A 26530-nucleotide genomic window follows, 5' to 3' on the forward strand; every position below is an offset into this window, starting at 1 on the left:
ATTTGCTGTATCCCTTTTTTTCCCTACCCCTAAAAATGAATAAGTGAACCTTGAGATTAGAATATTTTATCACAGATATGCGATATATACGTTACTTTACTACATATACTACAATGAAAAAAGCACTTGTTACAAAGAAATCATTAAAAAAGTATTAATAAAATTGGATAGTTTAGCAAGTATAGTTTAACACTGCAGTAAACGTTGGTGGTAACGTTGAGAACCGGAGGCAGATTTTGAAGGTGTTGTTGTTCTGCTGGTTTTCCCTCCGGCTGTGACAGGCTCTGACATATGTCGCTGCTTTCATGGCAATGTCACTTTTTCCCCCCAAAGTATATATTGAGTTTGTTTCAGTCTGGGAGTCTGTCGAATTGATGTTTTATTTTGGTAAAGAACTTCTGTTTTTTAACACAGGCTGCAGTGTGACACCCTGTGTGGCTCCGTCTCTGCCTCCTGTTGTTCCTCTGAACTAACACTGTCTGTTTTCTCTGGTTTGCCAGGTTTGTCTGTGTCCACCTCTGGGTTTTGTATTTAATTAATAGATCTAGAGTCAAACTGAAATTCGAAATCCCCTCACTTTTTGTGGAAGGAGCTATAGTGATACTGCAGCTATTGTGTACTGTTTTTTAAGAGGTGATTCATTTTTTCGACATGTTTGTCGTCTGAGTGTCAAGACTCTCGGTGAGAGTTTCCCAGTGTAGTGTTTGACTGACACCTGAGGGCGGTGATTGACTGCTGAATGGAGCACATCATACATGTACCCACTATTTCATCAAGCCTTTAGAGAGGCGAAGTCCCGCCCCTTCCAGTGGACCCCATAGGACCTTATTTCAGAGAAAATATGTACGTAGTCAACGGCGAGAGACAAATCTTTTTTGGATCCCCTTTGAATTACGCCATGAATCACACACATGTTTGTCAATTTAAAACATAATTTTGCAAGTCAAGAAATTCACATTTCTTCTTAGGTTTGTCATAGTATCATTTAGTTTTGAGAGAGACGTCACTTACACGACTTTTGGGTGTGTAGTCTTTCTAATTAGGCGCAATTCAAACGGGATCAAAAATGATTTGTCTCTCCCCCCGTTGACTACCATTCATATTTTTTCCTTAGATAAGGTCCCATGTTGGTCCACCGGAAGGGGCGTGACTTCGCCTCTCTATATAACATTGGCTATCAACGATTAAGTTGTCTCTTTACATCATTCAGCTTTTGGAAGGAACCATCTAGCCGTTAAGTTTGTATTCCAGTAAATAAGATCCTCCAGCTCCTGCACACTGTGTTGTGTTTGTCTCACATATATTAGCTGTTTCTGTTTTATGGGTCCAGTTGTTTTAATGGAAATTGTCCAAACTGTCAAAAAACTCTCAGCAACAGATTGTCCTCTAACCTCAGCAATCCATGTTTTGAATCACAAAATCACAGATGGGACTAAGCAACGCCTGAAGACGTCACCCCCCACAAGCTAGTTAACTGTCTGTGTGGCCGTTGGAACTAAAGCAATTGTATTTATTCATTTATTTTTTATTGCAAACAATTTTTAATGCCCCCCCACACAAATGAACCAATTAAATTACCCGTAGCGACATCGTCAAGTGGTGCCAAGATTCACACCCCTCACAGAATGACTTGACTTCAAAACCACCAAGAACATATGTAGCAATTTCTTGGCAAAAAATACATTTTAATCTACCACTTGGTATCATCTGTTCAGCGTTAAATAGCATTATTTATCAAGTTTGCATTGGGTTTCTGTTGTAGATGTCCAGAGGTTGATGTGCATGTTTCTCTTTGTCTGTCTTTCTATAGGCTTTGGCTGATCCAGACTGTTCGAGGAGATGAGACCAGCTGGATGAGCTGTACAATGGCAGGAGGTGAGTTCAGTGCCTTTTAAGTGTTTACAGGACTTCATTGCTCTTTTTACATATCATTCAAAGACTTCGGCCTAGTTCAGCTCGGCATCCGCTGTCTGTTCTGTTTCTCTCTGCACTCTGTCAGCCAAACCTGCCTCTCTATCACTTTCCATTTTCTCCAACCTCACCATTATGTTTCATTCATATTGTTACTTTTTTCTGATGCATCATAAATGCCCCCGCCCGGCCTTGTCTCCCGCTGTGCTATAAAAGATTCAATCCTCACTGCAACACAGATTGTCCTTTTGATTATAGTCTGAATGCAAGTAGTCACAGCAGGCCTCCATACCAGTGGGCTATCTCCGGGTCTGAGAAGTGAAGCCAATGCTGAAGTGCCTTAAACTTGCATTATTTCTAATAGCCAGCAGGGGGCGACTCCTGTGGTTGCAAAAAGAAGTCGAATTGTATAGAAGTCTATGAGAAAATGAGCCTACTTCTCACTTGATTTATTACATCAGTAAACATTGTAAACATGAGTTTATGGTATCAATCGCTAGTTTCAAGTCTTCTTCAATACAGCATTATGTTCATTTGGTAAATTATGGTCCCATTTAGAGTCAAATAGACCATAAAGGAGGGTATGCTTTAGGGCGTGGCTACCGTCGCTACCTAGGAGTTGTCCGTGTATTTGTCTTAGAACTTTAACCCTTTCAAAATGTGTTTTCAGCTCTTGAAAGTTAATTATAACCTTTTTTTTGTAGCCTGAAAATGTCTTATTGAGGGTTCGGTTGTATACTCCACCATCTCGTGTCACTTCTGGTTGCCAGAAAAATTACATGTCAACGGGCAAAATGCCAAACTCAAGGCTTCAAAATGGCAGTCCACAAACCAATGGGTGACTCCACGGAGAATACGTTCCACTTGTTATATACAATCTAAGCTCTATACTCACTTTCAATACATCCTGCTTCTTTTCAATACTCCCCTGTGACAGTGATCTAGTACCACTGACTCAAAGAAGTTAAATAGAAACTCTCGAAGGATAGCAAGAGAGGAAGTTGCCCTGTCACAAATCCGACATGATGTTTGTTTGCTTCCTGTGATCAATTCTCCCAAAAAAGAACTATTAGACTTTCAAATTCGACATTTTCTCTCCTCCTCAATTTTGACTTTTTGCTTTTTTCCCCATGTTAATATTGCATTAGGAGACGTGTATACAGTATGAAAGCCTTAATCTTGCATATACTTTCCATGCACTGTAGAGTCTCAGCCCTTATCTCTGATGAACATTCCACACTGCCACTGTTGTGTGGACGCTTAATGACCCAGCAGCTTTACAGCCCAGTGTGTGGCCCCATCACTCAGAATACCAGCGACTTGGATCTATAGCGACATGCATCAATTCATACCCATGCCTGCACTGTATATACAGCACCCACCTTGCGAGCGCAGCACGATTGATTGATTTTCATTAGGAAATGAACTTCCATTGCATATATATATGATGGAGCTGATTTCACAAGCAGAGCCGTCAGTGTGGGACGTCTTCCTGTGGGAAAACAAAGAATGTTTTACTTCAGCCTCGGGTGGTTTTGATTTATTCTGCGCCGTGTCTCTCTCTAGACATTGGTCAGACATCAAATTGACTTGTATGTTGATTAAATTAACGGACTTCCAACTACCATATAATAATCAGATGTCACTCTTATGTCCAGTGCGGTCCCAGAGATCCAAAAATCTGGAAACATAGTTATGAGCAACGCAAGATAATTGAAAAAAAAAAGTTTTCCCACAATTTATGCACAAACATGCTGCTGTTTAAAACATATTTGCATAAGAGACTTGTCTGAGGTGAAATGAAAGATGGCTACAGCAAGTGTATTGGGTAACAGGACGCAACAGAGTAATGATCTCGTGCAAACTCCCTCACACTGTAATACCCAGAGGGACGACTCCGAATGTTGTTCCCCATGTGGCCCCTTTCTGCAGAATAAAGAAAAAAGCACATTCACATTTTATTGCACTTAGTTTTTCATATAAAGACAGACCGAAAGGGAAGATGGGATTAGATCTTTTTGGCAGAGGTCGGGGACCGAGCAGAAATAAAACCAAGTGGCAAATCTCAGCGAGTCACGATGAAGAGCGATGTATTGATATGATTATTTACGGAGATGGCAGGTCTGTTGTGTGTCCAGAAATACGCTCTGCGTCACCGGACCGTTTCCAGTGTTCAATAGCAACATGAGAATAAATATCTAATATCAAACAGTCTGCTTTCACTTACGCAACTGGATATGAGCGAAAGTGAAAAGCAGTCGTTGCTGAGTGCAGAGAGCAGCTTGACTGCTGTCCAGTATTCTTTCATAAAACAAATATCTGCTCATAAACTACGCCTACATCCCATTCTGAAACACTCAGTGTAGTGTCTCGCAGAATATACTGTATATCCTTAAGTGTAGATAAGCTGTGGGATACATGTGAATCAAATACTTAAACAGACGCTTTTCTCTTTCTCACATTTTTCACATTACACACTGCACTTGCATAACTTTAGCCGTTTTAAACCACTTCGGTCCACTCCATCTGCATAATCTGTCAACTTTTACGACATGGATTGATGCCAAATATTGTACAGACATGCATGATTCCCAGAATCCTACAGACTTTGGTGAGCCTCTGTCTTCCTCCCGCGCCACCATGAGTTTTTTTTCTATTGGATGGATCCCCATGACATCCATGTCCCTCTCAGGATTATTTCTAATGATATTGGTGATCCCTTAACTTTTCATCAGGTCAAACATTTCCATTTGTCTGATTGTTTAGGTTGTGACCAAAGATGTGCAAAACTAATGACATTCCCATTCAGCCTCAGCTGTACTTTGTGTAATGCTGATGGTAGCATTCAGCTCAAAGCGCCGCTGTGCCCATAGATTGTATATAAAAAGTGGTTGTAGTCACTGTGACGTCACCCATTGGTTTGTGGAATGCCGTTTTGAAGCCTTGAGTTTGGCATTTTGGCCATCGCCATCTTGTATTTTTGCAACCAGAAGTGACACGAGAGGGTGGAGCTAAGTACAACAAAATGCTGAATAAGACATTTTTAGGCAACCAAAAATGTTATTAACTTTCATGACCTGAAAAGGCACTAGGAAAGGACGAAAACACGGACAACTCCCAGACCGGGCAACGCCGTAGTAGCGAGCTGTCAATCACACGGTAGCCACGCCCTAAAGCATCCCCTGCTTTATAGTCTGTTTGACTCTAAATGGGACCATAATTCACCAAATGAAAATCATGATTACGGATGCAGCGATCCAACTTTTTCAGTCCTGATACCGATACCTGGGCTTTGGGTATTGTCCGACACCGAGTACCAATCCGATATCAGTCTTTAATTAATACGCTTCAATGTGCGGAAGTGACTGAGATCATTTTTTTTAAGAGTAGGCAACATCAGGCTTGACTTAAATATTGCTTTCCTAACTTTGTAAAACAAAAGCTAACACATATATACATAGAAATACATTTACTGAATTGTTAATTATTATTAAGATAATAAATTGTTGTTAAAAAGTTGTTAAAAAATCTTTTTAATGCAGCAACAAAATAGACTTAGTTTTTAAGACAACCCTGACCCTGTAATTACAAACAAGACTTAAGTCTTAGAAAAATAGTAAAGGAAAGTGAATAAAAAGCACTTTTAAACAAATGTGACATCCTTGATCATCAAAATATAACACATACATTGCCAGACACACTGAAATATCCTCCACGTGATGAATTATGTGTCACAATAAAAACCTGTGTTGATATATTTTCACGTCAGTCATCGGCACTATTTTTAGGTTTGTCTCAGAAATTGGAAGGAAACATCTCATATATAAGGTTAAGTGCTTTTGTTTATTGAATTGTACATTTCAAAGATAAACACCCGTTCTGCCATATAAAACAAAGTATGATGTAAAAAGAAATTGCCTGGGGCCCATAATTCACAGTGTGCCGCAAGTTTAACACTCTCCCAGGGGGATCGCTGGTTGTTTAGTTAAGTGTCTCCTGTCAGGCCGAGGTATTTTCCGCTGGTCCCTGAAGGCCCTGAATCAATCCGCCGGCTGGATTTGAAGGTGACATTCAGCCTCGCCTCCCTCTGGAGCGGGTATAGCGACTGGGATTCTTCCTTGTCTGCACCGCTTGTCACCCAACCCTGTCCCCTGAGAAAAGAGCTTTTTGAAAGTGACAGAAACAAAATTGTAAAAAAAAACATGATGTTTTCTGTTAAATAGGATCAAGAAAAGACGGGGGAGAATACAAGTTACATACAATATTTTATTTTGTTTTTTAGAAGACAAACTTGGTGAAAGTTTTCACTATGCTGAAAGCCTGTCGCAGTGGGACCCATCACTCCACACAGCAATCTAAACCTTCCTCCTGGGCAGGGTGGAAACACCAAAGAGAGAGAACAGAACTGCCCCAGATTCCCCTTTTTTAAAGTTCCCCCTTTCAAGGCCCATCCAAAACACTTAACATCCTCATCCACTCTCATCTGCTCAGGCTGTCACCAACAAAATGACCATCTGTGTAAGATCTGTTTGTTCACACTGGTAAATGTGAGAAGTGCCCAGCGCCCATTCTGGCCTGTTACTCTCTGCAGTGGGTTAATAATAATTATGATAACAACGATGATGATGTTAGTATAGCTTTACTGCCTCTCCTCATGCTGTTTCTGAGAGAACAAGGCATCCAGGCAACGGAGAGCCCAGGGGAGCCGTTCTGAAGCGAAAACAAAGTTTAGCTACGCTAATTTGAACTGGAAATAAGATGAACTTGAGTGAACCGCATCTGACAAAACCAAAAGAGCGAGACAAGTCCCGCTACAGTCCACGTTCATTAAAAAGACACGCAGCGAAGCTAAATCAAACTCCTTGTGGGTCAACTCACCGGGGCAAAGGTGCTTGAAGATGACATAATCACAAAGTGACAGGTCCAGAACAAACAAAAGCTCCACATTGAGAGCCGGAGACTGAATCGTAACTCAAATGCCATGGAGAGTGATTCACCCGTGGACCCTTTTGATTGTGTACACAATGATACGCATTCATTTCCATGGAGACTAAACAAATAGAGCGGTCGGTGTTCCTCTTCCTCAGTACAGGAGAGTTGTACCGCTCCTGACCCCGCCTATCAAAGCAACCAGGCTTGTCCAAAGAGGAAATTCCTGCACTGGCTGGAGAAAATCTATTATTCACCATAAAACCCAACCTTACCGCAATTTAAAAAATGAAATGTAGTTGCGTGTAATTGATTGAGGCTGATGCAGACAGAAAAAATAATGCCGTTGACAAATGAGCACTTGGGAAATAACGGTTTCTCAGTCATGCTCCAGCGTTCAGTCGACTGTTAAAAAGTAGACAGGTAGAGAGTTGTATGTTCTGGCCTGCCAACCGCTCTACATAGACAATTTAACAGCCCTCATAAAAAAACAGAAACATTAAGCAAAGCAGGTCCAGATCCGCGTCTGTCTCCCATCGACCTTTTCTCATCCGTTCCCCATTTGATCCACTTCTCTTGAATGAAAAACGTCCCGACATCGCTCTCTCTCTCTCTCACACCATTTAAATTGCTACTCCTATCCGTCTGTGAGACATACAGTCTGCTATGTGAGAGCTGCCTGTTACACAGCCAAGAGACCATTATTCATAGCAAGCTGTCTCTTGTAAAACACCACAAGGACCGCTTCGAAGCCTGGGCGTAATTAATTAGAGAAATGGGCAGATGAACACTGTAATGTGGCGTGTTTTTTACCGCTGTTGCTTCCTGCCCGACGATGACTTGCACAGACTTTTAACAGGATTGGTTGTGATGCTTTGTAAGGGTGTGATGACGACAATGAACGAGCTATAAATTAGGCATGTCACGATACCGAAGATTTAGTAGTCAATACCAATACCATTGAAATTCCATGATTCTCAATTTGATACAACGGTAAAACAATATAAATCCCATGTACTTCAACATACGCTTCTTTATTACCGTTTCCATACTGTTTCTTGTAAGGAAGTTAAACAGGTCATAATTCCCTCTCAAATATTTATTTTATATGCTGTGAAAACATATCCTTCCAACACCTGTATTCATTCAAGTTTCTTGCCAAAAACGAAATTTTACAAGATTGCATTTGAACACACCATGTTATAATTTGCCTTCGCCCATTGCTAGTTTTCACTGAATAGAGCCTGAACGCATCATAATGTAAATCAATGACACCTCCTGTGTTGAAGTTGGCATGACGAGAGCTAGTTAACGTTTGTTGTTAGCAGCCAGTAAACGGCACATTCCTCCACGGAGCTAACAGCTAATGTTACAAGCTCTCATCCTGCCAATTTCAACATGGATTTGTTGTTCGCAATACAGCATTATCAGGGGGAAAAATAGGGTGCGTCGCGCATGCATTGATAGTGAGTTTACTGCATTCCGAAGACATTTTCTATCGTCTCCGGGACGCAGTTATGGACCGCTCGCACAGAATGCGGTTTGCGCTGTCACAACAGAGGTTTAACTGTAAGCCATCGGGAAAATCGTCAGCTTCACGCTGTCACAGTTCAAGTCACCTTTGCTCCTTCAACATGTCTGTTTCCATTCTTTTCCTTCCCTCTGGTTAGAAAGGTTTTTCAGTGGCTCCACATGTGATTCAAACTATAAAGACCCGGCCATAATGTGCTTCATATGTGATTTTTTTTCAAACTGCAGTGTTTGAGGATGCGAGTGTGTGTGTGCGTATGATTAGGAGGCACCTCTCTTGTTGTGCTGTGGGATTAGGTAATACAAAGTCTTTTATGGATGAAGCGCATATTGGAAGCAGCTGCTTTTCCACAGCTGTTCTTGCATCGCCTTTGTTGTGTGTTGAGGATCAGGAAGTCCGTGCTGGTGCCCCAATAGCCCAACCGCTGCTACCTTCCAAAGCTAATGAAAAATATAGACTCACGGGTATGCAGGCTTTTATCTGTTTGCTTTTACTTTAACGTCATGGCTGCAGTGTCAACATATTGTTGTATTGCAACCACCGTGTAGACACATGTGTCACTGCTTTGTATAATGATACGGCTATTAACGTCTGTGTGTGTTTGAGAGAGAACCAGAAACATACAAACAGTCTTAAAAATATGGCTTGGCATGTCTTACATTAGGTTTCATGTGGAACACGTGCAACATGACCTCCGACCCCTCACACACTCAGTAGTCAACTTCCTTTTCCCTGACACCAACACCTGGGTGCAGTTTTCCACCTTTCCACCCCGGGGGCATCCTTTGTGTGTGTATACACGTGGATGCTTGCGCGGGCATGTGCACGTACATTTTTAGGCCCCTAGCATCCGGTTCTGGGGGACGTAACATGGTCACTGATTGGAGCTCATTAGTGTGTAGGCAGTGTGTCAATGGGAATTTATGGATGTATGGATTTTTTCCCATATACAGTGCTTTGCTAACATGTCAAAGCTCTAACTACTGACATACTGCAGTTGAGACAAAATGGTGTAAAGGTTTTTGGTTTTCGGTTTTAGGCCGGCAAACAGCATAACAGATAGAAATGTTATAATGACTTAAAGGTGCTATTGAAAACATTCAGCCACTAGATGTTGCATTCTCCATCCCCGTTCCATTGAATTTACTTCACAACAAGTCGTTGCCAGGCACTCACCGTCAATCTCAGCTTTTTTATTTGTTTTTTCCACACTAACTAACAACCCGGAGATACCACATGATTCCAGCGTCGTTATACTATTGGCTCACAAACCTTCTGAAGTGGTGGACACACTGCCCGCTTGAGGCTCGCGTGAGTCTCGCGTGGCGTGTTGTTTTTTATTTCGGCGTCCATGTTAACAGGTTAGAGTGGACACATTGCCCGCATGAGACGCGCGTCTATTTTATAGAATAGAAGGGTCGCCTATTTTACACGCGAGCCGCTCGCGTCTCAGCTGCGTGTCCCAGCAGCAACAGACAGTGAAGGTGATCTATTGACAGTATATGGACATCATATCAGCTACATAATACAGTTTCCATGTCTAGACATCTGTAGAATATGTCACGGACAATATACAGTCACTACATCACTTTCACTAACTTCATACCAGCAAGACTTTACTGCAGTTTCGAGGTTTATCTGTAGAATATGTTACGGAGATGAAACAAAAGTAAAGTTAAGTAAACTTGTTTTTAAATCAACACTTCCTGCTTTCATTTCAAAATAAAAGCCCTCAGGTGTTTTTTCTTTAGTCAAATCCCTTAATTTGTTAGCACAAGGCTTTTATTCTGAAATATGAGCAGTCAGTGCTGTGGAAACACGCAGTCACTTTGGGAGCTCAAAAAATGTATAACGTTTGGGGTTTAAATCAACACTTCCTGCTTTCATTTAGAAATAAAAGCCCTAAAGCGGGTTTTCTTTGCACAGAATTCCTTCATTTGTTAACACGAGGCTTTTATTCTGAAATATGTGCCGGACAGTGATGTGGAACAAGCAGTGACTTGGAAAGCATCATAAATGAATACAGTACTGAGTTTTAATTGTGGATTATTACTATTATTTACTAATTACCACACGTTTCTGAACCTTTCTCTGTCTAAAATAAATATAAATTATATTTCTCATGAAGTTAAATGGCCATTAAAAGGCAAACTCTATGTAGAAAGAAAGGGCTGTCAGCAGCACCAGAAACACAGCTGACAGGTAGCAGACACGCTCCCGACAGGCAGCTAACTCGCGTCTAGTGTGAACACCCTAGGTGTGCATCACGCAGCCACGACGTGACGCTGCCGTCACGCGAGCCTCATGCGGGCAGTGTGCCCACGGCTTTAGACGTGGGAACCAAACGTCCGATATCTTCCACAGAGATAAATAAAACATTAATTTTTAACCCGTCAAAATTTTTAAAATGATTAACTCACAATCATAATATTTTTTTTCAGGAAAAGCCATACTTTTATTCAGCACCTTTCTAAAAGCTCTGTGGATTTATTATTATTTTTTTTTTTAATCTTTGTTTACATAAAACTGTTATCAATAAGACCTTTAATATTATGTTTTTTATTGCTAATTATTTTACCCCCCAAAAATGTGTTGGCATATACCATACATAATGCCTAAAAAAGAGCAGATAAAGTACTCTACTTTTAGACAATCTTCAGGAAATGCGATGGAAATACTGCATAGTAAGACCATATGTTTGTAGTATTTATCTACAAGGCTTTTTTGTCCGTTAAAGCTAGTTTGTTTAAAAAATTAAATTTTGTATTATTTAGTATTTTTCTTTTATTTTATAGATAGATAGATAGATAGATGCACTTTATTGATCCCAAATTGGGAATTGATTGTGTTACAGCCGCTGGTTATCCAAGCAATGTACATGAACAGTATATAAAATGTACATGTCAACACTAAATAAATATATCCAAAGAATACTGGAATACACTATAAATATACCTGAGTACTACAACTAACATACAAAAAATGTAAATTATTAACATAGAATAAACCTCTATATACATTAGCAAGTGTGCGATAACATAATATATACATAAGCAAATTTATTATTTAATTATTTAGTTAATAGTTTATAGGAATTAAATGCATCTGTTTTGCTGTCTGTCCATCCACTATTAACATCCATATTATTCTTATTTCAATGTCAATATTTATTTCAAAATTGATATAATAAATAAAGCTACAATTAAATATCTTTTCTTATGTCATTTAAAGGTACTTTAAACACCCCAAATTGCATGAATTCCACCAGAGTCAAACACTTTGAAGTTACCATTACTTATTATTAAAAAATGTTTGCATGCCTTTTTAGCTTTAGTTTTTATATTCATCATAATTGTATTTAACTACTGCCTCATGTTGTTATGTGGAACAGCAAACTGAATTACCAAGATGTTGGTTCATTAATATGAATATTTTTAGATTTAGCCAAGGCTAGTCGTGACTATCTCCTTGGCTAGCTTTAACCTGACATGGCTCTCTAGTCCTGTATTAAAATGGTGAGTGCTTTAAGACTAGAAAGTGAGACAAATACAGCACGCGAGAGATAGAAAACAAAACATACATCACCTGTCATCATATACAGTATGTATCTAAATGTAATGACACATGCTGGATGGCAAATTCCTGCCTATAGCCGAGACAGCATTTACAGCAGTGCTGCATCTAATAGCCTCTGGTTCACCGTGAAACTAACAGAGAAATGATGATATATGATGATGTGTAATTTATAATGTCACGCTGAACCAAAACTGTACACAAAACATCCGAGAAAGATTTTAACGCAGCGTCAAGACAAAGTGTATCCACGCCCCCACACAAATAAACATGTACTCCGTTCACGGAAGTGTGCACAAACACAGATAATCTGACACAAACACACACATACAGTACCATCTCGAGTGGATCTCAACTGAACTCTTCGGAACATTATGTCCCTGTGAATTATGGTTTTAATGTTTCATCTGTTCCCATTAGGCTATCCATCACACCGATGCTCGCTTAGTCATGGAGCAGTTTCATCAAGGGGGGGTGGGAGAAGGTTGAGGCGAGATGGAGAGACATGCATCATGAATGAGAAGAGAGACAGAGAGCAAAGAGTTGAGAGAGGAGTGGAAAGAAATGGGGGAGAAAAAAAAACGCATGCACATAAGTGGTTGTAAACGAAGGAATTAAAGAGAGGGAGAGAGATTTTGGGAGATAAAATGTGTGGATAAAATGGAGGAGCAACAGCAGCAGTAGTGGAGAGACAGGGCAGAGAGAGAAAAGTCATTTAGACAGATTGATGGTGATGAGGGAGGGCTTGTGATGCCTCCAATACTGATAACCACTCGTGGCTCCTCTGACTGAGTAAAAGGGTTGCATGGGCTTCTCTGTGTGTTTGTGTTTTTTTCTCATTTACTCATTGCATGGTCCCTTGCCACAGTAGTAGCTCTGGAAAAGTGGCCTTGACATCAGGTGGGATCCAAACAATATTAAAACACAACATTGGCCTGTTTAGACTTGCATGAACTAAAAACACCAATTTCAGCACCGCCACTGAATTCAATTCTCGGTCCCAGGTTGTTAGGGAGTCAGTTTGCATTTGCCGCAAGGTAAAGAAAAGAAAAAAGAACTGCTGTGGGGACAAAATGTCCTACGAGTGCAAGCAATCGCGGGCTGAAAAACACAATTACACACTCGTAAATGTGTCCTATAATACAAGCTCATTATAATGACTTGTGCCATGACATTGTCCCTTGCCCCTCCATCAAACATGTCATTAACCCTTTTACAGCGTATCAGCAGTGATTGAATATTGGTTGGTATAACGAGGCTTTCTAACTGCATGGCTCCATCATATAAAACTAGTTCAGTTCCAGGAACAGTTGTCCTTTTGTAAGATCAGGGACAAATGAAAATCCTTGCAGCGAATATGGATTTTACTTCTGCAAACAGCTATTACTTCCACACCGCCTGATTGTAGACCTTGTAATTGTCTTGTTTAAACAAAAGTACATGTCACACAATTGTGTTTGTTTGCCTCGCAATCAAGTGCAAAAGGAAATTGCCCCTAGGGAAGGGTATTGTTTAAAAAGATGACGACACCAGTACCAATACAGGTACCCTTAAAATGATACCAATACCAATAGAGTACATAATTTCATACCTTTTTTTTTTCTACTTCATTCGATACCCATCATATGAATGGAAGCTGTGTGGGTCCCACTGGCTACATTATCGTTTGACTGGATACTATTGGTACTGGGACGATTAGGGCTGCCCCGAATACCATTTTTTGGGCTCCAAGGCTTTGGTAGTAATCGACAGCTAATATTCGAAGCTTCCAACTTAAACAACGGCGGCAAGGGCTCAAGCTTGGTTCGTCTCCATGACGTGACTCGGGAAGGACTCGGCCGGACATTTCTCCATTCTCGGCTGAGATGGACGGCATAGAGCTTTAAAACGTGTCTTTCGGTTTAATGGAAGGCATTCATTTTTAAGGATTCTATCATTCTACAGTATTGTTGTTTGTATTTTTTTGTTATTGGATAAGAAGCATTTAAGAAATGGGGATAAAAAAACAAAATGAATACCCGAATCCCAAAATTGAAAACCGAATACCTACTCAACGAACAAATAACCAAATAGTCGAATAATCTGATCAAGCTCTATAGGGCCAATACCTTAAAGGTATCAGGTACCCAGCCAGTGCGCACGAAAAGGTGTATAAATGCCACAATAATGTGCAAGGTGTTTAGCGTGCAATAAGTACGCCTTTCCTGATTTCTGTGTCATTTGTATGACATGTATCCTGCACTGACTGCAATGCAAAGCATCCGTGTATAAATGCTATGGTAAGAGCTACAGTAGTGACGTAGTATAAAAAGTGCAAAAGACCACTTATGGTGGCATGTGACGTGTTTTCTGTAGTTGTTTCCGTACCAATTTTACTTAGTTTACGTACCTATTTTAAGCCAAACTGCATTTTCCTTACCCTAACTAAGTGGTTTTCTTGCCTAAACTTAACTGCGGTCATTTGTGCAGCATACAAATGACACGCGGAAAGGCTACAATGCATACTCATGACTTGCGAAATGTTCATGTAATACTGTGGTATTTATATGCCCTACCCTTGTATCTCATTTTTACCTTTATTCCAAATTTTTTTCCCCGCTTTTTAAATTTAGAAAGCACTTTTTCTATGTTATACACATTTTTATTAAATGTTCCATCTATTATGCAGCTCAGTGTGATGTTTAAATATAAGATATTACAGGAACATGTTATCTACCACAGTGTCCTGCACGCCAGGCCACCCGGGTCTTTATATGGAGGAAGTATCGAGTTCAGATGAATGTTGTCAGCGATATGGATCACTGGCCACAGAGGGTTTCAATCAATCATGCAGTTTGAGAGGAACAGGTACGGCAACTCACCAAAATGTCAGTGACAAATACGTACCGCGAGAGCTCTGAAGGTTGCGTGTTATTGGGAGAAGAGGGAGGAATGACAAGGGAATGAAAGACTGGAAGATAAAGAGATGGATGAAGCTGGACAGGAGACAGAAAAGGGGAAATGGTCAAAGATAACGCAAAATGAAGACAAGTAAGAATGGAGAGAGTTCACAGAGTCCAAAGAGGGAAGAATTTTAGTCGGGGGTATAAGAGGACATAAAGCCGTAGAGTAGGCTGGGGTTTTCTTATCGTACAAGATCAGCCTGAGGGATGAGATGAGAATCCTCCGCAGTGGAGTCTGGGGCGAGGAGAGAAGGAGGAGATGATGGGAATGTTACAGCTGGTCTATTTCATAGAAACCTGGAAAACAGAGGAGTTACAGCGAGCCATATGCTCATCCTGGCTCACTATGATCCTCCATCCAACACTGATTCTCAAAATTAAACACTAGCTCTTGTTATTCTTTCTTATTACTTTACAATATGGTGCGATCGTGTGAAGTAAGAACAAAAATCACGTTACGTCTCGCCTGAAATAACCCATTGCTAGCTTTCATCACCACGCACCGCAAGAAAAGTCAGCATCGAAACTTAAATACTGCTTGAAACAAAGCCTGTCGTGGAGCATCTGGTGTTACTCAAGAGCCCGAATGTGCTTGTGCGTGTGTTGTTTGGGGAATGTTGGTTATTAACCAGTTTAATGCTTTCTACTTAGAAATTAAATGTCAGCAAGGGTAATGTGAATAACCGAAAGTCTGAAGGTGAATTAGTGTGTGTTTAACCGGGTGCGTCTGTAAATGTGTGCGGATAGGGGCTTTTAATGGTTTGATACACAATATTTTATTATTGAGCGTGATGGTTTCCAACTGTGCCCTATTTGTCAGTAGTGCTTTAAATCATACATTACAACATAATCATTTCTAATTTATAAGTTGGACCGAACACACCGGAGTAGTTGTAGCAAGTCCAGATGACTAAATCAGAACCTTCTGTCCTTTATTCTGGCCTAATGGAGACTGTAGGCCGTTGGCAGGCTTGTCTTACATGTCTACACGCATGTAGGCTTCGTGTCCTGTTGATTACAGACAGATAACAAAAACAGAACCCAGTATAAACGTTACATGGAACAAAAAAAACAGTGCTGACATTTACAATATCATATAATCCAAATAAAGCCAAGTGCAACACGCATTCACTGAATTAGACTTATAAAATCTGTGTTGTAATTGGCTTTGTGTTCGGACTTTTTTAGGACTTTGCACACCAAGTCCGTATTTTCCATGTGTGATTTTTTGTAATCAGTCATCCAATAAAAAAATGTTACGCACAGAAACCTTGCACACTGAGTCCGAAGCATTTTATTATTCTATTTGTTGCGATAAATCGCAATGCTTTACAAAGCTAAATTAATTACGTGGATGCAATGGATAGCACTAGTCCTAACATTAGCAAGAAGCTATCGTTTAGCTGCCTAGAGGACAATCACTGCTGTCCAATCTTTCGTACATCCTTTGTTATGCAACCATCCCCTATTCCAAGCTGTTTTGCAATCACCTGCCACAATCGATCTTTAAAATCTGAATCTCTGTATTATTTTATTTCTTCATCGTAACGTGATTTGTGCTGGGAGATGAAGTAAATGTTTATCAGATGCCATTTTGGATGATGTTTGCGCAAACAGTGTTTCTGGGTAGTGTAACAAATCTCTTTTAACGGATGCAGATGCAGAATATTGAACCTGTTCCAAAAATTTGAATGATGGACGAAAGTTTTGGAGTCTGTGTGTAAACGTAATTGACACAATGTGAGGTTGTATTTTTTTTTTTTTTTTTTTTTATGTTTGACAGTTTTGGACGAAAAACACGTATTTGGTGTGCAAAGGCCTTTAGACTGATGGATTGGCTTCCATCAATGCAATAGATAATTACAGAGATGTCATTTAATTTTTTTCTACTTTTATTTTGTGTTATGATGTATTTAAAATCTGTCATACTGTTTTTCTAAATGTGTATAATTCCACTTAACTGTTAACTTAAACCTTCACATTTTTTGGGCCACTTAGCTGTAAAACATTATGACTTTTCACGCCAATGTAAGTCAAGAATTCACTCTTCTTTTAGCTCTGCTTTTGGTCCCCACCACCTCCTGAGGGAAATAATCTGGCTTTTTAGCAGCTATATGTTCCACTATGTTCACCAGCTAAGCGTTAACTTTGCCTGTTTGGTGCTGGGCAGGAAGTGTACAGTTGATTTTTCATTGAAAATGGCTGTAAATGAGATTGATGAGGGCAGTCCGAATGAAACAAAACTGTACAATTTTCGTGGCCGTGAAACCAAAACAATGAGCTGAAAGATGCTAAAACGCTTCATAGAGCTGAGAGGAAATGCAAAATCTGGGGGTAATTCTCTGTGGGTTCGTCACTGAGTATTCACTTTCGCATTACTCAAAGTTGATATGAAAATATTGCAACTTTAACATTTATCTGAAATATTAAGGCTGTGGGGGACTGTTCTGTATGTCTTTTAATTCACCTCATGATATATAGACTTATATCTGCCACTGCAGGCTCAGGAGCCAGCTGGACATGTTTCTGTTTTGTAGAATTATTCACTCGTACATTTGAGTGATTACCTGGACCATCTTGGACTAATTTGTTCTTAAGTACGTATATGACAAATAGAGGATGAATGCTAGAATATGAATAAGAGCTAGTAAAACATGAATCTTGTTCTGCTTTTATTCTTCATGTAATCCAATTCAGAGCTGATGCTGGAATGTCACAGCAGGCGTTAGATTTAATTACAGTTCTCTTTAACAGTTTAAATGTGGCATTGTTAACAATCCATTTGTGCATACCATCCAGATGTAACGCAGTGATTATGATACGTCTTTTGCCATTTAACAACTTTGTGTTTTATAACTAATGCATAAATTGAGTCTTAAGTTTATCATCTATTATACTGGTAAATGATCCTCAAGGCACGCTATATGAGACAGAAATAAAGCATGGATTAAAATAGACAGCTTAGTTTCACAAGACTTTCCATTTCAAATCAAATTTATTTTCTATTTGTGTGTGTGTGTGTGTGTGTGTGTGTGTGTGTGTGTGTGTGTGTGTGGTCAAATGTGGACAGCCCATCTCTGACCCCCGTGGATAGGATTGAACAGGATATACAGGAAAGAGCTGTTTTATATATCTTCCTCCTCTTTCTCTGACAGAATATGCAAATATGCTTTGTTTTATCTCATTATCTCTCAGGCTTGTGTCTGTCTGTCTGCTGTTTTGTGGTGGGCAGGTAGCGTAAAGTGGGTTTATCAGAGCTTTTTTACTGAAAACAGCTGGCAATGAGGGCGGTGAGACATGAACCAAAAGTTTTCTGTCATAAAACCAAAACAGTGAGCTAAATTTTTTTGGGTTTGTCAACTACAGCAACACTTTTTTATATAACACATAGTCATTTCGGCCATGGTTTATATAAAACCATTGATTAGTGCAGCTTTAAGCAATTCATTAAAATGTCTGGCATGTTCAATTTTAGAAGCAGTCACATCTAAAGCGCACAGTTTTTTGCCTTCATTTAACGCCTCTTTTCTTCTCTTCATGTTCTCATTTCAACCTTTGCTTTAAAACGTTTTCACTTTGTAAAACGTATCTGTGCATTTATTGTACTAGTGCAGTGCCAGTTCAGAGTGTGTCCTTGACCCAAAGGAAGTGCTGCTTGCAGCAGTGTCAAGCTCGTTGACTTCGGGGAAGTGAAGAAGAGTTCGGTTGTAACGTTAGTATATCCGGCGTCCGACAGCAAAACTGAAATGCCGTCAATGAGTCTCGGTCTACCCGTTCGCAGACGACGTGCTCGTCTTCGTCTACAGAGCCCCAGAGCCCCGTCCCCACTGTTGATCAGCGCAGCGTTCGCTTGTTTGTCCAAAGTTTATTAATATGGAACATGTAGCGAAGTCCAAATAGCACCAAATTCGACAAAGCACTCCACGGGGGTCCCTAGCAATACACCCGCTAAGTTTGAAGTAGATTGAACGAACGGTTCTCGATTTCTCAAAGGACACACAGAAAGACAGACAGATAGAGATTCCTTGCTTTATAGTGATATTTCTAATGTCTGTTTCAATGTGCTGTATGTGATTCTGTGTGTATGAGAAAAAGGGACAGAGAACTACATTGACAATTGCAATGTGCACTTGTGAAAACATGTCATCTCACTGTGTGAAGACCTCCTCAGCGCCTAAATGCAGGAAATGGGGTTGATTAGAGCGAGCCTGCATGAAATTGTCCTGTCTCCCGTTATGTCACGGCACCACTTCGCCACAGTAACATCACGTTCATCATCATACTAAGTGAGGAATTAATTACGTAATTCAAATAGCTTTTGTATGTTATCGCTGACTATAAAGATAAAACCTATCAAATGTCATCCTGACTTTGAAGAAAGACACACAGCTTTGTGGGATAACATCCAGCCTGGACAATGCACCCTTCCTGTCCCACATACATATATTTGAAACTGAGCAGATCCAGCTGAAACCTGGTGTATCCCTTTTAAGTCATTCTTTTGGATCACCCAGGGGGACACAGATCTGGACTTGTTCACAACCATTGTTTGGTTGTCTTAGCTCATTTCGGGTTCACTGCTTTTTGAGGCGATATTGGCCAGCACTCCATTGTGGATTTATAATGATTTATTTTGCATTCTGTCAATGCGATGACAGTTTTTCTGTGCTGTGCGGTTGTCAGACTAACACACACAACATTTTTCACTCATTTTTTTTTTCTAGAGGAGGGGGTACTGCAGGTCCAAAAACGCCCCCAGCTTATTCTTGTTTTTGGCTGTGTGCAGAAAACAGTGCAGACGGCAATCAGCAGGGTGTTAGTGTTCTGTTATGCTTGAACAGGGCAGAGGGGGAGTAAAGGTTAGCATACTGAGTTTGGCTTCTCTACAAGAGAGTGACAGCACATATTTGTAAGGAATGGAAAAATGGCTGATACTTTTTTTAACATTTCAAATTCAGGGCCATGAAAGGATAGGAGGCATTATTTTGCTGTAATCATACTTGCCAGCACTCCCAATTTCTCTGATTTCCTCCCAGGGTCACAATGCTCCAGTATTTCTTAGGGATGTACTGTACAGATACCGTACCGATACTGTATATACTACTCCTATTTTTATACTTCCTTCTATTTAAATGGTTCATATTTTGTTACACTTTGTTTAGCTCTTTTTTTTTTACCGTGTTAGCTGATGCATCTTGTTTTTTGCACTATCCCCTTTGCTGCTGTACACTGCAAATTTCCCCACTGCGGAACTAATAACGGAATATCTTATCTTATCTTACCGGATTGGATATCAAGCCGATACTGACTCAAATAGCTGGATCGGGTATCGGTTACTATGGGGCTGATTTGTTCAATTAAATTCTATGTTTATATACTTTCTACATTATATACTGGAATTTGAAGTTTAAGGTTGTTTGACCAATTTGTTGCCGCATTAAACATTTTTACACTTGAACTGTAATTCCTGTTAAATTTTTTTTACCAAGTTGCTGGGGTACGATTTATTATTTTAATAATAAATAACAATTCAGTCATTTTAAATCTATGTATTTAGGAAAGCAATGTTTAAGTCAAGCCTGATGTTGTCTTACACATAAAAAGAATGATTCCAGTCATTTCCACACAGTGAGGCATACGTTCTTTAAAAGTCACGAGAATGCTGGAAACAATGTCTCTGAAAACCTTTTCTTTAAAAAAAAGAAGAAAAACAGATTAAGTGACATTCCTGAAACTGTTTGTAACATAAAATAGGTGGTATGAAAATAATTATTACAAAGTAAGTAATAGCTTAGCTCTATCCAAATATCAAAATTGCACCTACCAGCACTTCTAAATATGTAAATTAAATAGCTTTAGAGGTGTTGGTTGGTGGAAGTTCTAACCGCTTGATGAAATCCAGGCTAGCAGTTTCCGCCGGCTTCCAGTCTTTAAGATAAGCTAACCATCTTCTAGCTCTAGCTTTAGCATACAGACATGAGATTGGTATCAATCTCCTCATGCCAATAAAGTGAATAAGTGTAGCCAAATTCCCAAAATATCGACACTACTCCTTTAAGTGCCATATATAAGAGTGTATCTGCTCAAAATGTAGAACACGTGGCAGCATAAGCCCTGAAAAAGCCTGAAAACACTACTTAGACATAATCTGCCTGTTTCCACTTCACATCTGTAAGGCATATATTGTGATAACTTGGATTTACTGTTTGTTATTTATGACATTTCAAGTTTGGAAATCTCACACTAAAAGCTCAAATAGGATTTAAAGACCGCATAGCTTCATGCCAGACCACCTCCACGGGGCCGACATAGTTCACCATGTTATGTTTGCTGAAAACAGCATTTCATCGCCCGAAAAGTTAAATCAAATTCAAGGGGGCGAGGCTGGGAAACAACTATAATAGTGTATCTAGCTACCATAATAATGTCAAGAGTATGAAATATCCGTTAGGTGTTAGCCAGTGCAAACACATTAAAGCGATAGCAACAATCTGCTGCCTCTCTCTCCCCCCCCCCCTCATCCCTTTTCTTTGATGGTGGTGGTGGAGCACAGCTCTGGGCTTTGGTCCGACATGAGATGTGTGTTGCCGTGCTTTTGTTGCTTAGAAACACCTCACCTAGCTCAGACTGGGGTCAGTGGCTGCTAAGCGGTGTGATTTTTAAATCCCCAGCAGCAGTCATCGCTTTGTCAGCCTGCGACTCTGGGCCAGTTGTCACCGTGCAGCTGGGTCTCGCCACTACATCAGGTTCAAGTCAGTAAGCGGCTGGCTCGCTGTCCAGGCGGATCTGTAAAAAAACTCACCGACTTTTTTTAAATGCACTTCAAGATGAATGCTTTGAAAGTGTTTTTTTTGTGCAATAGGTGATGATTTTTTAACTCTCTTAGGGTTTCGAAGTCATTGAACGAAGAGGAAGGAAAGTCCGACGGCATGTGTGAACATTTATCTCCGTCGCACACGTCATACACACACACACACCCTCAAATGAACTGTTAGCGTCATGATGGACAAGCAAATCGCAACCACAAAATGTCTTCATCTGCTGAATTCCCCAATAATTTTACATGTCAAAGACGCTTTATCCTCAAAACTGACTGAATGACTGGAGCGATTTTCACATCGAGAGAAATAACCACGAAACTACCCTAATGAATGTGTTTCATACCAGACAGGCTAATATCCTCCGCCTGTATATCCTCCGCCTGTCAGTGTGTACCTCTCCTCCCCTCTTGCTCGGACTGTAAACTATGCCTTTTTTTTCAATGGAGGACCTGACACTGTACTCTGGCCTCGGGGTCGGCCTCAACCTCCTGCCGGGCCGTTAATGGCCTCCTCTGTTATCACTTCGCCGCTACTCCTCACACCTGCACTCAAGAATAATATTTACCCTGTCTGTCATCATTGTGCGGTGGGCGTGTGTGTGTGTGTGTCTTCCTGCCTTTGCGTCAGACTTTAATGATGCCTTCAATTCTCCCCCCTTCTCTCAGGCGTCTTATTAGAGAGGGGAATGGACACAGCCTTGTCTGTGTGAAACAGATCTTTTTCTCAGGAAAAAGTGGGAGCCAGAGAGAGCCGAATACCAGCACAGAAACCAAAAACCTCCCCGGTCACTCATAACATTTCAATTAAGGCACTGCTTAAATGCATGAGCACACATCTGTATGTGTGTGTGTGTGTGTGCTCTGTTTGTTTGGTGCGTTTGTGTGGAGGGCCGGGTAATAACTGGGTGGTATACGAGGAGGAGGACGTGTGATGATCAGTTATCGGTTGAAATGCGGGTGGCATGTTGCCTCATGCATCTCCCGATAAGCTGATAGGTATGCTATCAGCTCGCGAAAAAACAAGATGTGATTGCTTTCATTTAGAAAAAGTAACAGTTAAGTCATTTCCTCCTGAGAGTTTAAACATGAGCGGGGGGATAAAGAGACGGAGAGAGAGATTGAGAGGCGACTGAGAGAATCGGGAGAGGCCAATGTTTTCCTTGTCTGTTTTCAAAGTTTTGAGGAGGCTGGGGAATCGTTTATAATGAGAAAGACAACAACTGGATGATGATTCTTTTTCAGTTTCCACCCGTGAGAAGATCGGCACAGCCGTTTTTTTGTGTATGTAGATGCATTTCCATGCATTTGATCTCTCCATTTCCCTGAAATTCAAATAAGAATCGGTTCGCTGTGGCATATTTTTTTCAACAGCAGAGTAGCACTAGTAGTGAGCCAGGCTCAGTAAGATGCCTGACAGACTGTTTGTTAGCTTACGTTCACTGAAGGTGACCTGGTAGATTGTTTGAAGCCATAGCTTAACATTTTGGGAAATATTTACTTCCTTGCCGAGAATTTGATTTTGAAGATTGACGCCACTCTCGTATCTATACACGCTAAATATAAAAGTTACAACCAGCAGATGGTTAGATTAACTTAGCAAAAAGACAGGAGGCAGGAGGAAATGTCTGCTCAATATGAGAGGCAAGCGTAAACCGCTTAGCTTAGTTTAGTTCAGCATACAGACTGAACACATTCAGAAACAGTTAGCCTGACTCTGTCCGAAGTTAAGAAAATGCACTTACCAGCACCTCTAAAGCTCAGAACGGGCACTGCACTAGTAATAGTAAAGATGACATTTTTGGAATAATTTTATAAAGAGAATGTCCTTGCTAGTTTTTGAAGCTTTAAAATCCATGTATCAGTCATTTTTTTTTTATATATATTTCTTTGATCACTTTCATAGCGCATCGAAGGGTTAATGAGGTCTAAACCGAGCTCTGCCTTGATGTTGCAATTTCTCAACTGCTTAAAGGAAGTGACTCATAAGGATTACAAGAAAATAGTATTTTGTCATTTGGCTTTGCAGAACTTTGCTGACATTGTGACTTTTGAAACATACTTGTAGGAGAAGTGGCATTCAGGCAAAAGACTTCACGCTTCACTAGAGCATGATGAATTAGAAGATCATTAACAGTGCCTGCTCGTGGTCCCCTGCAAAATACAGATTTTGTGCACTATTTTTTGGATACTGCTACCTACAGTTTATAGTCTCATACATTATCATCATGGCTTTAGAAGTTAGTTAAACCAATTACTCTATTTTAAACAAAAAAAGATTGACTTTAATGTATTGCTTTATATTCTAAGGTGTCATTATGTCAAATACTTTTGCATTTCTTTACTTTCAAACAAACCAACAGCTTTAACTCCTTGTGTGTGCAAAAAACTCTTTGCTAAGATAACCGATGTTGAGGTTGTTGTAAAAAAGTGCAAAAATAGATTAATTATACACAGAACAGCTCAAAACTAGACCATGTTTCTGCATATTTAATTTGAATTATTCAACTTAATGACTATTTACCTCTATTAAAAATATGAGTGTTCACCAGGCAATAGTTCATATTTAATCATTTTGGACAAAGTATGAAAAAGGGCAATAACAATTTTGAGTTAAGAGTGAGATAAATGCAGTGTAAGTGGAAAATGTGCAAAACAAATGCAGTACGGAAGCCACCACTGAGCCGGTTTCCTAATGTATTTAATGGGGTCTGTTGAGATTCCCCGTTGTGTGCAATACATCTCACTTTGCAGATAAATGCATCTCTCCTCAGCATCCTTAGTGCTGTCTTTATCATCCCTGTGGAGAACACATGTATTATCCCCAGTTGGAGCAGTGGAGGCCTCCATACTGTAGCAGTCTGCAGACTGGTATCTGTTAATGTGTATCTGCTGCCATCTAGTGGACACAGAGCTGATTGCTGTGTGTGTGGTGTAATGTAAGGTGTATACAATAGGGGTCACTATGATGTCTTTTTTTCACATTTCCATGAGTTTTGTTTATTCAGCCTCAGAAGGCCACTTTGGATTACTGTGGGAACTAACCTGCTCTTATTAAAATGACCACTAGATGGCAGTAAATGACTCAAAATGAGTTTCTTCAAAACTTAAAGAGGGAGTTGTTGATTAGGTATATTATTTGCTTTCCCTTACTTATGCCTTTATGTCTACAGCTGACAGTCACGTCATTTGTTGACTCCTGCCCATCCTTCTCATCCTCCATCCTGATTAAATCCCTTTAATGTACATTATATTCTATTTCCTCCAAGGAGCTTTCTGCTTCTTCTAGTCTGTGCAGCTCACATGGGAAATGTTTGGATTAGGGATGCACAGATCCGACTTTTACAATCCCGATACCTGGGCCGATACCGAGTACCGATCTAATACCAGTGTTTAATAAATGAGCTGTATGCCTCACTGTGGCCTCGAAGTTACTGGGATCATTCCTTTATGTGTAAGGCAACATCAGGCTTGACTTAAACATTGCTTTTCTAACTTTGTAAAACACAATTTAACAAATAAATACATAGATATGCATCCACTGAATTGTTATTTATTATTAAAATAATACATCGTACGCCAGCAACTTGGTAAAAAAATCTTCCAAATTAACAGGAATTACAAATCAAGTGTAAACCTTTTAATGCAGCAACAAGTCGGTCAAAACTTAAACAGGGATTAAAATTCCAGTATGTAAAGTATACAAACATAGAATTGAATAGATCGGCCCCATTGTCACCGACATCCGATCCGGTATCGATACAGTATATCCCTTGTTTGGATATATTTACACCACCATGCAAACAAGAGCCTCGAGGTAAGAAAAAAAAACAACAACAATGTAGCAACACATTTGCAGAAAGAGACTGAAGCAAAGGCAGAAAGTTGTTCAAAAGGCCTGTGTTTAGGTGTTTTTACACAGGTTTCATACATTGGTCCACTTCTTCCCACAGCTTTGGGAGGAGCCTTTTAGCTGCTCAGCCCAATTGACTTCAGAACTCTGCAGAGAAATATGCAAATTGTTCAGAAATCAACCAATCACAGAAGTTTCCCATTGAGGAAATATTCAGAGTTTCCTCCTGCCCCAAATCTACTGAGAAAACCTGAGGTCTTTTGATATACTGTGTGTAACTATATATAGGTGTGTGTGTGTGTGTGTGTGTGTGTGTTTTCCACACTGTTGATGGGTGTATTTTTCTTCTTCTGCTTTCAGAGGCCGGCTGTGGGGCAGGATTACACCTCTCTCTCTGTCCTCTTCCCTCTCAACCTCCACCACCCCTCCTCATCCATCCCCTCTCCACCCTCAGCTCTACTCCTTCCTGCTGAGTGGATTTTTTTCGGGGCTGTGCACATAGCGCACCCCCCATCCACCCCTCACCCCCCCTCTCTTGCCTCTCGGACAGCTTTGCTCCACCAGTTTTCGCTCGGTGCCGGCCTGGAGAGAGGAGTAAGGGAGCGGAAAGAGGAGAGAGAAGAGAGGATTTGGTGAACCAAGGAGAGACAGACAGGGGAGAGGGACGATGGCTGCTCTCTCGGCCTTGCTGAAGACCTGGGTGATACTGCAGACCTTGTGCCTGGCTCTGGCCCAAGTGGTGAGTGGAGAGGGGAGGTTGAGACGTGCTCTGCTTCAGGCTTAGCTCCTTTTATTCTGGGGGTTCAGTGGGGTTAAGGGCCCCTAGAAAGGGCCGGCGGGTGCTGGATGTCTTGGTTGTCTGTGTGCTGGTTAAAGTGATCAAAATGCTGGAGGTTTGAACCAATGCAGGTCTATTTGTGGTGATCATCTGGCTTCATAGCATGCATGTAAAAGAGAGAGAGCTTGAAATGTTT

General features: G+C 40.4%; 1 protein-coding gene and 1 long non-coding RNA gene across 2 annotated transcripts in view; one reads left to right on the forward strand and one right to left on the reverse strand.

Moving 5' to 3' along the window:
* The window catches only part of col9a2 (procollagen, type IX, alpha 2), a 153213-nt gene that overhangs the window by 102249 nt on the left and 24434 nt on the right, over nucleotides 1-26530 (forward strand). Inside the window, exons 2-3 of the mRNA XM_074613367.1 lie at nucleotides 1811-1875; nucleotides 25917-26295. Coding sequence (XP_074469468.1) covers nucleotides 26224-26295 — 72 coding nt within the window. The 5' untranslated portion in view covers nucleotides 1811-1875; nucleotides 25917-26223. The remainder of the gene's footprint in view (nucleotides 1-1810; nucleotides 1876-25916; nucleotides 26296-26530) is intronic.
* On the reverse strand, nucleotides 5736-6982 carry LOC141754368 (uncharacterized). Its single transcript, XR_012590616.1, has 2 exons — nucleotides 6790-6982; nucleotides 5736-6074 (listed from the first exon to the last, which is right to left on the reverse strand). It is a non-coding gene; the product is annotated as an uncharacterized LOC141754368 (long non-coding RNA).

This window comes from Sebastes fasciatus, chromosome 17 (genome assembly GCF_043250625.1).
Source record: "Sebastes fasciatus isolate fSebFas1 chromosome 17, fSebFas1.pri, whole genome shotgun sequence".
In the NCBI taxonomy this organism is placed as follows: domain Eukaryota; kingdom Metazoa; phylum Chordata; class Actinopteri; order Perciformes; family Sebastidae; genus Sebastes; species Sebastes fasciatus.